The sequence below is a fragment of the Paralichthys olivaceus genome, chromosome 9 (assembly GCF_024713975.1).
Source record: "Paralichthys olivaceus isolate ysfri-2021 chromosome 9, ASM2471397v2, whole genome shotgun sequence".
Taxonomy (NCBI): Eukaryota; Metazoa; Chordata; class Actinopteri; order Pleuronectiformes; family Paralichthyidae; genus Paralichthys; species Paralichthys olivaceus.
The window spans coordinates 20,984,906-20,996,988 of NC_091101.1; the positions used below are offsets into that span (position 1 = coordinate 20,984,906).

Below are 12,083 nucleotides of genomic sequence, written 5' to 3' on the forward strand. Positions count from 1 at the left end.
CCTGCGGGTTTGGGACAATGTGACAATTGGACAAAATTAACAATTGCTGTACACTGAATGTTCACAAGCGTTTTCCCCGGATTCAACATGGCAGGAACCAGAATATCTGCTGCTTTGCTCACTTGACTAATAAACGAATCTTTGTCTGTGCCAACTGTTTCATGCAACTTGGAAACTGGCCCTGACGATGTGTCCTTCCTCTGATATCATGAAATCAAGTTTCAAAATACATCGATGGTCCCACCCTTTCATGAATGCGATCACGGAGGGTGAGAAATATAATTTTCCACAAAATGTTTTGATAGTTTTGATGAGAGCAGACAACATATGACATCTAGCTAAATGGTTAAATCAAACTTGATGTCAATCATTATAAATCCCAGATTGTGGATCCACTAATTGAATGTTTTAGGTTTAAAAGAGTTACTGTAAAAAGCATATTCTCATTTTTAAAATCATGTCTTCTTCATTTCCACTTGTTTCTGCAATGAGAGGAAAGGCAAAAAATGGAAGAGAGAAAAGTAAAGGAGGTAGAGGAGGAGAGGTGGAAAAAAGTCATATTGGTATAGCAGACTCCCTGTGGAAGCGAAGTCGGAAAAGGAGGACAACAAAGGAGAAATCAGAGGAGTGGAAAAGTGTGAACAACTTGGGGAGAGGAAAAATCAGGAGAAGAGGGGGATGCGGTGAGGTCCCAAGGCCGGCCACAGGGTCAGCTGTCAAAATGATAAATGCGAACTAATCCGCCCTTTTTCTTCCTGTCCTCCTCCTCTTCAGCCACCACTCAGGCCTGCTCTTTACCTCCACTCTCCACCCCTCTTTTCCTTTATCCATCCATCTATCTATTATCTGTCTGTCGTGTATTACTGTTTGTATTTAACCTCTAAGTTGCATCGTAGTACGACAACCATATTATATGATGTTAACTGAAAGACATTTGCTGAGATTAAATTAAGTTTAGTTGGATTTATTTCATCAATTTGTGACTACCTCTCTGAAATGGTGCTTTTAAACATGACTTTGAAAACAACACAACTCTAAGTGGTGGCTGTTTCTTGGCTTGTACACCCCTGCCTCTACATTCCTGCACCTAGCACCTGGCAGCCGACACCAACACCTTATTTAAGCTAAGAGGTCAAACTAAATCAAAGATGTATAGATATTGACAGAGGCAATCTGCACACACAACAAGTTACAAATTATATCAGGGGCAGTAACACAAGGTTGATACAAAGACACTTAGAGGCTCAATATCAAGGGGTGAATTAAAGGGAAGACATTTTAAGAGGCTATATAAAAAAGAAATCTATAGGGCGAGGAGCTGATTAAACAACAAGTGAAACAGGAGACAGGCTTGGCAGGTGTGAAGGTGCACAATGGGAGAACACACACATACACATATACACACACATATACACACACACACACACACACACACACACACACACACACACACACACACACACACACACACACACACACACACACACACACACACACTTGGCAGTGATCCCTGCCACCAGCATGCAGAAAGATGACTTTGTCTCATTTGGAGGACTGACAATACATCATCCTATTACACTCTATTGTTTCTGGCTGCAACAAGAACATTTATTAGAATGGATCCAATGCTAATGCTATCTGTGTGTGGGTGTGTGTGTGTGTGTGTGTGTCCTCAAGAGAGTTCATCAGATATGTTTTGGTGCCTGTGGCTTTTTCAGAATGCATATATGTGTGTGTCTGACCCGTCAGGATTGTGCGTGTGTGTAAGATGGCAGTAGGATGTATTTGTGCCAAAGTATGTTTTTGCTTTAGGAAATAAAACTCTTGGTCTTCCTACATGCGTGTGCATTGGTATGTCTGTGAGATTCTATTAGCTATGCTGGGGAGGTAAAGCGGTCTTGGTGTAGCGTTGCAGGGGGAGAATTGCTCCTTTACTTACAGACCAATCAAGCAGCTGTCCTCTGTACAAACAAACAGGGTGCAGCGATCAATACGGATATCCAACACGTCCCTGCATGGGGGGAGTGTGTGTGTTTAAATATGCGTGTAAGGGACTAAAAGAGGAAGAGGAGGGAAAGTGTCTCAGAGCTGCAATCTGAAAGTGAAGACCACTGCAAGACTCAAAGGTGAGCCACGGTCACGAGTTCATCACGGTGAATCACCTGCCTGGTAAACCTCCAGGACCACATGGACGTGTCGAAAGTTCACAGTGAAAAATATTCCACCACAAGTGAAAGTCCTGAGTTCAAAATTGGACTTAGGCACATAAGTATTAGCAGAAAAATTATGGGGTTTCTTTCCAATCTTTATTCAAGACTGTGGTCTTTAATTTTGAGAGCATTATTTCTTCATTTCATGTTCCCGCTTTGTGCAGTTTTCCCTCAAACCCTGACCTTCTCTCGTCAACATCCCCTGTGCAGACATGTAATGTTTGTTTGTCTGCACACAGATGTATTGTTGTTATCATAGCTGTATAATCCCCCCACCACAAATATGATTTCACCACTTTAAGCTGCTAAAAAAAAAAATAGCGCCATTACAATAAAATATGACCCATGACGGCGAGTGAGACGTTAAACCTGGTTAACAGTAACGGCCTGTACTGGACGCTGTAAGAGGTAAAGCTGCCGCAATGAAATGTTGGTCAACGTCATACCTGGCATTCTATTGGGGAATTTTGACAGGATCATTTTACTAAAATGAAAAAACTGGAACAGTATTCAGAGTTCATGAGTGCAGAAGCAGCCTGAGCGTGAGGAGGAGGACTCAAACTGAAGCAATGGTTGTTCAGGACAGTAAATCTGAGAAAATCTGCAAACAAACAGGATTCAATCAAGACCAAGAACTTGCTCTTAAAGATAAGAAAGAAAGTCAATATCCAATGTCCTAAAAATAAACACACTCATTTTACAGAATGGCCACGCTAACTGTTGTATAGTTACTGTAGGAACTTGTAACTATACCTGTTAAATGAATGTAGGGCAGTAGAAGCAAAACATATTTTTTTGCCAAAGCACATCATTTGGATGATATTGGCAAATATGATCAATATTAAGAAATATGTGCATTTAAATCTGGTAATGTGCCTTGTACTAGTCAGTTTGAACTGGTGTGTTGAACATTGGTCACTTCTGAGGAAAACAAAGTAAAGACAGTCTTACATTTCTACGATTGCATCCGGGAGGTTGGCTGGTATTTCAGTGAGGCCTTTGCGACGACAGTCCACGATGTTGTTGTTGCAGCTGCAGCTCTGTGGACACACAGCCAACTGTGGAACACACGTCCTCAACTCGGTCTGGGCGGGACCTATAGAAAGTGATATGCAGATAAAGTTCACAGGGCGAGTCTCTGGAATCAGGAAGAAACTGTATATACACTGAATTACTGATTACATCTAAACACAAGCAGTACGTAAGGACAAGAAAGAAGGACACAGAAATATTTGAGGAAGACATGAGATTGAGGCCGAGGTAAGGAGGCAGGGAAGGAATGAAAAGAGAGAGAGAGGTCTGGTATCATGTCGGAAGAAGAATCGGGGCAAGAGGCCAATAAAGAGGCAGCAGCTTGACAGTCTATTAGCACAGAGAGCTGAATCAGAGGCCTATAAACATTGCCTATACTATCTGCGACTGATAACACCACTGCTCTTATACTGGCCTTTTAGCTGATTATGCGCTTTACACGATGTAATTCTCTCAGTGTTATAAACTCGATGCTGAGCTGTCTGGAGACGATAACAATGCCGCTTGTAATAATGGCCTTTAGGTTTATTACGTTCTCTGTATACGTCAAAGAGTCAGCTCTCTGTGGCACTAAATTCAAATGTACACAATGTGCACTTGACTCTCTCTGAAGTCTGTATCATAAACATCAGTGTGTGTGTGAACTGTGTTAGGTCAATTCTTTGTGAAAACATTATTTGACAGACTAGATTTCATTCTTAAATACAGCTCATGTGTCAATATTGTAAAGCCAAAACAGGCAGCTAGTCTGCAAAAATATTTTTACAGTGTTTTTCCCCAAAACCAATGAAAAACGATGAGTGTAACTAGAAACTAAAAGCGCAGTGGCTTTCAGTCAAGGAGTAGTAGTATCACTGTGATGATCACAGACAGAATATGTGCTTCAGCTCTGTGATATTTGAGTAGAATCATATGTGAGTTAATGTTAACTCACCATTGCAAACAAAATCCTTCTTCTGCACATCCGGGACGTTGAGGCCCCTCATGTGGGCGGGGGCAATGCACTGAGTGAAGGGAGCCAAGCCCCGTCTGGCTCTGAGCCAATCAGAGAGCCAGGACAGGTGACAGTCACAGTGGAGGTTGTTGGAGTGCAGACGACTGAGAGAGGAGGAGGACACAGACATTAGAGACAGATTCCCGAGCAAGAGAAGACACAAAACGAGAAACAACACCAAAATCCTTTGATCGTGAAACCTTCAGAGCAAACTTATTTATCTGTATTCAAACAGGTTGAATTGTTCACAGAGCTTAACATCATTGGCCAGGAGGGTGAGGACAGTGCTCAGGCGAAATACTCACACACAAACACACAAAGTAATATCCCCTGCTCTCATTTCCACAAGGTCTGTGACAATATGTCTCCCTCTAGAGAGACGACACTACAGCTAAATCACAATCTATTCAGAAAGACAGAGACATAAGACGGGGAGCAGAGGTCTGAATGAAGAAGACACTTAGGAAAGAGAGGAGGGAAAAAAGATTTAGAGATGAAGAGAGTGGACACAAAGACTGAAAGCCAGAGAGGACAAAAGAATACAAAGAGGTGAATAGAATCCAAAAGACCCAAAGAGGAAAAATGGATCAAATAAACATCTATACTATCTATTTTTTCATTTCTTAAAGATTCTTGGTTATTTTCACTTTATAGTGAGTATAAAAGTGACAAGACATAGTATGATTACGAGGGGTGCCCCTAGAAAGAACCCAAGAGAAATGTATTTTAAAAGATTAGTTTATCAGAGTTACCAAAATGCGTAGTTTCTCAGATGCTTCTATTGGCAAGCATTTCGTTTTCTTTCATGTTTTATTCATCTCCGAGCGTTTCTCTATTCCAGGGGGACAAATATAACTTTGTTTGTGGCGGTCAATGTATATCTGAAAAGCAAAGTCGAGACCTTACAATATTTGAGAGAAGCCCAACATTTCCCCAAACCAGCAAACACTTGGAGACAATGGAGAGGAGCAGACTCTGTGTGCGACCAGTTGGTATTTGCAGGTTTTATTTCTAAAATATCATTTTCAATCTTGAGAGTGAGGAAAATAAATTCCGTTCACATTTTAAAAAGTTGGAGGCAGATCTCTCTAATAATTGTGAAAACCTGAAACCATATCAGCAAATGTCATCTTCATAAATACCATTAGGTAAGAAAATATGTTTATTAGTAGTTTAAGTGAGCTGAGCCTTTAATGCAGTGTGCAACATATTACTGTCTTTTTCAACGATTCTACAACTGGAGATTCTCTCGTCACGTTACGTCACTGAATCACATTTTAGCAAAAGGCTGATGGGGAGTTAAAATGTTTACATTCATTAAATTAAAATGCGAGTTATGTTTCCACAAAAATACGCATTCATTTAAAGCCACTGCTCAGTATAGGAAGCATCAGGTGACGCTTGACGGAGCTGCACTGGCTGGGTTTGACACCTTGAGAGAGAGGGAGAGATGAGGAGGATGAGGAGGGCGGATCAACAGCAGAATGTCTTGTCAGCGTATTATATGCCAGCTGGGATATCTAGCCTTTCAGAAGACAGGCCTCCCTTTGTAATAAAGCAGAGGACAAATCCTGTTATGGAACAGAGATGGGCTCATTGATGCTAGCAGCGGGGGCAGTGGGTTTTAATACCATTCTCGCATTATAAATCCAGTTTATAGTCAAACCCCTGCCTGGAGATATCCACGTCCTGCCCCACCCCCGGCTCAGCCTTAATTACTGACAAGTAGGATTAAAACACAGGGGAGAATGGAACAGGCAGGGGGTCTGGAGAAGTGGTGTGTGTGTGAGTGTGTGTGTGTGTGAGTGTGTGTGTGTGTGTAGCTGTGAATCAGCGATAGCATTTGTTGTGCTTATTGGTTGCAAATATGTGTGTCTGTGTTTGTGTATATGTGCCTTTATGTGGCTGTAAGTTGTGATAGCATTTGTTATGCTAATTGGTTGAAAGTGTGTATGTGTGTGTGTGTGTGTGTGTGTGTGTGTGTGTGTGTGTTTGGACTGTGCATGTGTCTCTCAGTGCCTCATATTTTCTCCAGAGGGTTACCGGCCACATCTTTAGTGCAGTGAATTACACAAACACACAGCTGTGGGAGTTCTAATCTTTTCATTGGTTCAAGTGTCTGAATGAGAGGCACCATGAGGTGATATCATTACAGTTAATAGAATAAAGGAGAAAGGGAGAGAAAGAAAGGGGACCATATATTGATAAACAGATGGATAGAGGAAGAGGAGTGAGAAAAAACAGAATGAACTGTACACGGTGTACGTAAGCAGCTGTATGAAGAGACCACAGATTAAAGTGAGGAGGTGAACCATTTCATTTAAACAGAAGTTTCCTCACACACTCATAAACTTCTCCCCTAATCAAATCAGGGACAACCCTAAACATTCGATTGAATGAGTCATTTTTATAAAAGCAGCAAATTCAATCTGGATCAGAGGGCGGCAAAACGGGCAAAATTTAATAGAGAGGAGGTGGCGAGCAAAAGGAGGAAGAGGAGGCCGCGTGAGAGAAGAGGCAGAGCAAGGGGAGGATGGACTGAGTTATGAATACTGGACATAGAGGAGATGGAAAGAAGGAGAGTGGGGAGGAAGAGTAGAGATGGGAACAAGAGGATATGAGGGTACAGAAGAAGAGAGGTGAAGAGGAGAAGGAGGAAGCAGCAACATCAGATGGATTGTAGCAGAAGACAAAACCTTAAAGTAAGGATGAAAACATTTTAGCATAAAACCAGGGGATGGAAGACAAGGAGAATGTTAACAGAGGCTAATATAATGTGAGGAGAAGGCAGAAAACCAGAGAGGAAAAGGAGGAATTGGAACAGGACAGCAGAAACAGTGAGGAAGAGAGGGAGGAGGAGGAGACAGTCACTCAGTCAGTGTTGACAGAAAACAGAAGAAGACGAGGGCGTCTGATTAAAAGATATTGGATATTGGTAACTTTGCACTCAATCTCCTGGCAACTGTGTCGTTGTGCTGCTTCCTGAAATCCAATTTTAAAATGCCTGATTTTGATCTGCGTTGCCACTAGAGGAGCTGCAGTACGCAGGAAACGTCAAAACGCTGCCCTCTGATTGGCTTTTGACAAAAAGTGTCAGTCAAAATTCTAAAGACTAATAATTGCTCATAAAAGATGAATGTACGACTGTTGCCCCGGCTGGTGTTTGGTTGTGTTTTGTTATTTAGAAATCCCCTGAAATTGCTGAATGTTAAGTAGGGCTGCGTGACCGCACAAGTGCCTCTTAAAAATGGTGATTTGGGGAGGAAATCCCATTCTGTGCACGCTGGTTTGGTGTTATTCAACCCCAGAGTGGCTGACAGGAATGCAACCAATGCCTCTCAGAGACTCCCATGGGATTATGGGTAGCCTCCCTAGATATGTCGTGCCATGGCCTTGACAACTGTAGGATGTTCATCACAAACAAGCAAAGCACAAGTTAAAGAACCTCCCTCTAATCAATCAGAGAACATCATTTAGCCTCGGGTCCATGTTGGATGTGTGTGTGTGTGTGTGTGTGTGTGTGTGTGTGTGTGTGTGTGTCTGTGTCTGTGTGTGTGTATTCACATCAGTAACGTCAGTATATGAGGTTTCTTGTAATGAATCAAAGCAGATTGAACTATTGAGCCTAAAGAAATCTTTTTTTGTGGTATTGATGAAGTTACCATTACACAGGGGTGTGTGAGTGTGTCTGTGGGGTGCATGCACACATTTGTCAGTGTATCCATCTGTATGTGTGTGTGTGTGTGTGTAATGGCCGCATGATTATTCACAGTCATGAAACAATAGAAGAGTTGCTCTCTTATTATGGCATGATTAGATGATCACACACAGACCCTGCTGCCATGCTGTGTGTACGTTGATGTGGCATTTGTGTGTGTGTGTTTGTGTGTGTGTGTGGCATGTCTGTGTGGGTGAACATTACTCGTGTGTGTAGTGTGTTTGTACCCAGTTCATATGACAGTTGGCATTTATTCATCCAACCACAGAGTACATGTGAGCATCTGTAGTACATGTAAGTTGTTTTCGCTGTGTGCATGTGTGTGCGTGTGTGTGCGTGTGTGTGTGTGTGTGTGTGTGTGTGTGTGTGTGTGTGTGTGTGTGTGTGTGTGTGTCATACTCACAGTGTCCGCAGCTTGGGCATGTGGTTGAAGCTGGACAGGGGGATGAGGGTGATGTTGTTGTTGTTGAGGGTGCTGAACAGAGAAAAAGAAAGAAAAAGAAAGAAACAGATGTTAGAACAAAAATAAAATAAAATTCTGTCCAAAGCACTGGATCAGTCAGTGTCTCCTTTTCTCTTGTGACTCACAGGAAACAAAAGAGAATAAAGGCCCAGATCTATTTTCTTAAATAAGCCATTAAACCATCTTTAAAAGGACGTTTGTCTGTGGTGGTGTTTTTCTCACCGAGGCTCTCGTTAGATAGATCTCAACAAATTAGTTATGTTGCAACACATGTTTATTTTTCAGGCTTTTCTGCAATAATTACCAAGTTCTTATCAAGTTCTGGATGAATTTATCCCTTCAGGTTTCTGAAAGTATTCTAAATAATCCATCTGAGATGAAGAAGCCACTTATTTATTAAACCCTAAACATGAGGTTTGTTTTGAAGGGATGCCAGTCAACAAGGTTTGGAAGACACTGGTGTACTGATGTTTTAGGATGAATTTAAAAGTTTCATGTGTGAAAATAAAATGAGTAAAAAGAAGCAGAAATATTTCCAATGCAGAAAATTAACCAATTGACGGTCAGTGTTGAGGCTGATTCTGTGGTTGTAATGAATTTATCTTATCTTACAGAATAATCTAATTGGATATGTGGTGTAGTTAGGAGGACACAGGGAACAATATGTGTTTCAGTTTATTAGGAACAGATGTGATTGTCTTTAACAATTGTATAACTCTGGGTAGATGATTTGACCTGAATATAAATTAAAAAAAAAAAAAAAAAACTGCTGGCACCATTTCAAACATCATCAAAACTGTAACACACTGCATTTGCAAATTCTGACCTTCTGTCCAGGGGGCCACTAATGTGCCAAGTCATCACACAGAGTGTTAACTCGTTATATATGAATACACACACACACACACACACACACAAAAGAACCCTTGATCTGTGCTTCTTCCATTTCTAACTCATAAGCAGGTCACTGCTGTCTTTGACTATTAGTTCTCTCATAAACTACACTCTGTCTCATATGTAGTATCGACCTGAAGTGGAATGAAAAACAAGGTTGACTGTCGTTATAAGCAAATACACACACACACAGACACACACACACTCACTCACACACACACTCTCACACACACACAGGCACTCAGTGTTTTGAGGAAACATAAAACCTATTGATTCTCAGTGATTTTCATGCACAGAAATGGAGACAGAAATGAGAGAACAGGGAAAAGAACAAAGGGAAAATATGACGACTATTCCATCAAAGCAATCGGTGGGGGGACGGTTCTGCAGTGACAGACTGGTACAAGCTGCTTAAAGTGCATATACAAAACAAAACATACCAGAACACAAGCAGCTCCCTCGTGACTTATAAGCACTGCACAGTCGCTCATACATTTACAATTCAGCAAAACATTAAACGGGACAAAGACATGCGACTCAGATTACAGAATATGTTCATAATGAATGTGTAAGTTATTATCTTTGGATGTAAGAAGGCTCAGTGTTTCATGATTTAATGAGTTTAATCATAAAGTCCAGGATGTTACAGAGAAAAGAAGCAGTTTGGTTTGAACCACCAACCTCAATTTTCCTGATTCAAGAAGACACTGATGATCATAATTTAAAGTCAACAAAATTTACAAATCAGATCAAATAAAAGCAATAAAAAGATAAACTCAGAGCTCAAATGATTTTTGATCTCATTTCAGCTGAATCGTTTTTATTGAAAACAAACTGATATATTTGATTTGGGCAGAAATATAATGTTCAGCAAAAATAATATCCACTAAGTGCAACTTGTGAGTTTGGTCAAATTTGAATTGTTACAAGAAAATTCAAGAATTTGACTCAGTGTACGTACACAGATAACAACGACAGACTACAATGAGAGATCCATGCTAAATGAAACAACCAGGAACTGAAATCATACTAGAGGTTTTATTTTTCTGGTGGCTTGTGGGAGCCTGTGCAACCCTTTCACTTTGTTTTTGCCCAATTTCCATGGATCATTCATTTCGCTGGATTGAAAATGAGGCGGGTTCACTCAACATATCACCAGAAACCTTGTTTATTCAAAGAGTCATTGTTTGTGGACGAATAAAAGACTGTTGAGTCATTTTTTAATCTGTGAAACATTTATTTTTCACTTGTGATGTTTTTTTAACTTTCACAAGGTTAGCTTTCTCTGAAAAATCGCCAAAATTCAAGATTAAAGCATTTAAAAACATTTGCCATATGTTTGTGCCTAAATACACAGTTTGACCACTGTTTAGATTTTGCCGACACAAATCAGTGTGGTTTGTTTCACATGTTGTGTTCAAAACAGGCTCATTACCAGAGGTTTGCTGTCTCTTCACTAACACCCACTCGGACTTAAAATAGACTGTTTCTGCTTCACTCTGTTGATGTTACCTCTTTTCTTTCTCTTTCCGATTCTCTTCCTCCATTCTCCTCCCTGCCAGTATAGCCTCAATGGCCTTGGTCGCCGGATTAAGTTTCACACTCGCCCTCAGATCCACACAGACACACACACGCACACACATCAGGAGTGCTGCTATGGTCAGCCCTGTCAGGGGTGATTCCACCCAGTATATATAATTTAATTGTGGAATAACAATAATTTCCCTCTACAATTTCCCTGTCAGATTTTCTCCCACTCACTCCGTTCAACCCAAGCTCCTCATCTCTCCGCCTTAATAAAGCAGCAACTGAACCGACTTAAGCCAAGTCAAACACTACAAACATAATTTTGAAGTCCACAACTATGTTTTATATCGTGGACATTTTTCCCCTCGGCTTGTTTTACACTGCTCTGGCCGTGGCTGTGCTCCTAAAAAGCCTACATAGATTTAAAGTGATCGTAGAAAAATATTTGCAATTTGGCAAAGAACCGAAAATACTGCAAGAGGATCCCTGTTTAATATCGGAAAGAGGGACGCTTAAGTCCTGCAGCGGCCGTGGGTTTGGTTCTGGTCCGGCACTTTGCTGCGTGTCTTCCCTGCTCTGCTTCCCCATTTTGTTCTTATCAATAAAAGTGAAATGACGAAATAATATCTTCAATGAATACAACAAATATTGAAAAGATACAAAGGATCCAAATATTAAAAAATAAAATAGTCTTTTAAAATTTGGTAAAATACCAAAAGTCTTCATTTTGTAGTATTATACTAAAATGTAATGAACTAAAACCTTTTATCCAACACTTACAAAGAGTGGAGACATATTTAAAGGTAAACTGAACTGTTTTCTAAGACTTTTTAGTGTTTTATTAAGTTGTTTTGAATCACTTTTAGCTTTTTATTTTATTTTACACTTATTCTTCTCTTCATGTTTTATTGAAAGTACCACAAATAAATATATTTTGTATTATTTGTCCTCCAAAAAATGATACATGTGCTTGGACAAGTACTTGGCTTCGAGCGATATAAGGAATTCAGGGAAACAGCCGGATGACTGTACACCTGTGAATTTCATACATTTGATTTGATTGTGGTTTTATACTTTTGAATTTGGTTCAGATGAGGACTTTCCACTGGTTCCACCTCCTGTCAGTCTGAACTTCATAATCCTGCAGCCTTGACACATCCCAACGCACACATCCTGTCTTGTGACCACTAAATCACAGAGTGCAAACCAGAGCATTGGCTCGGTATTCATGCTCCCATTTACAAA

General features: G+C 40.5%; 1 protein-coding gene across 3 annotated transcripts in view; it reads right to left on the reverse strand.

Moving 5' to 3' along the window:
* slit3 (slit homolog 3 (Drosophila)) overlaps positions 1 to 12,083 on the reverse strand; it is a 222,165-nt gene that overhangs the window by 56,437 nt on the left and 153,645 nt on the right. For all 3 annotated transcript variants that reach the window (XM_020082225.2, XM_020082233.2, XM_020082240.2), the window contains 3 exons: positions 8,358 to 8,429; positions 4,177 to 4,340; positions 3,162 to 3,306 (listed from right to left, as the gene is read on the reverse strand). In XM_020082225.2, coding sequence (XP_019937784.2) covers positions 3,162 to 3,306; positions 4,177 to 4,340; positions 8,358 to 8,429 — 381 coding nt within the window. The remainder of the gene's footprint in view (positions 1 to 3,161; positions 3,307 to 4,176; positions 4,341 to 8,357; positions 8,430 to 12,083) is intronic.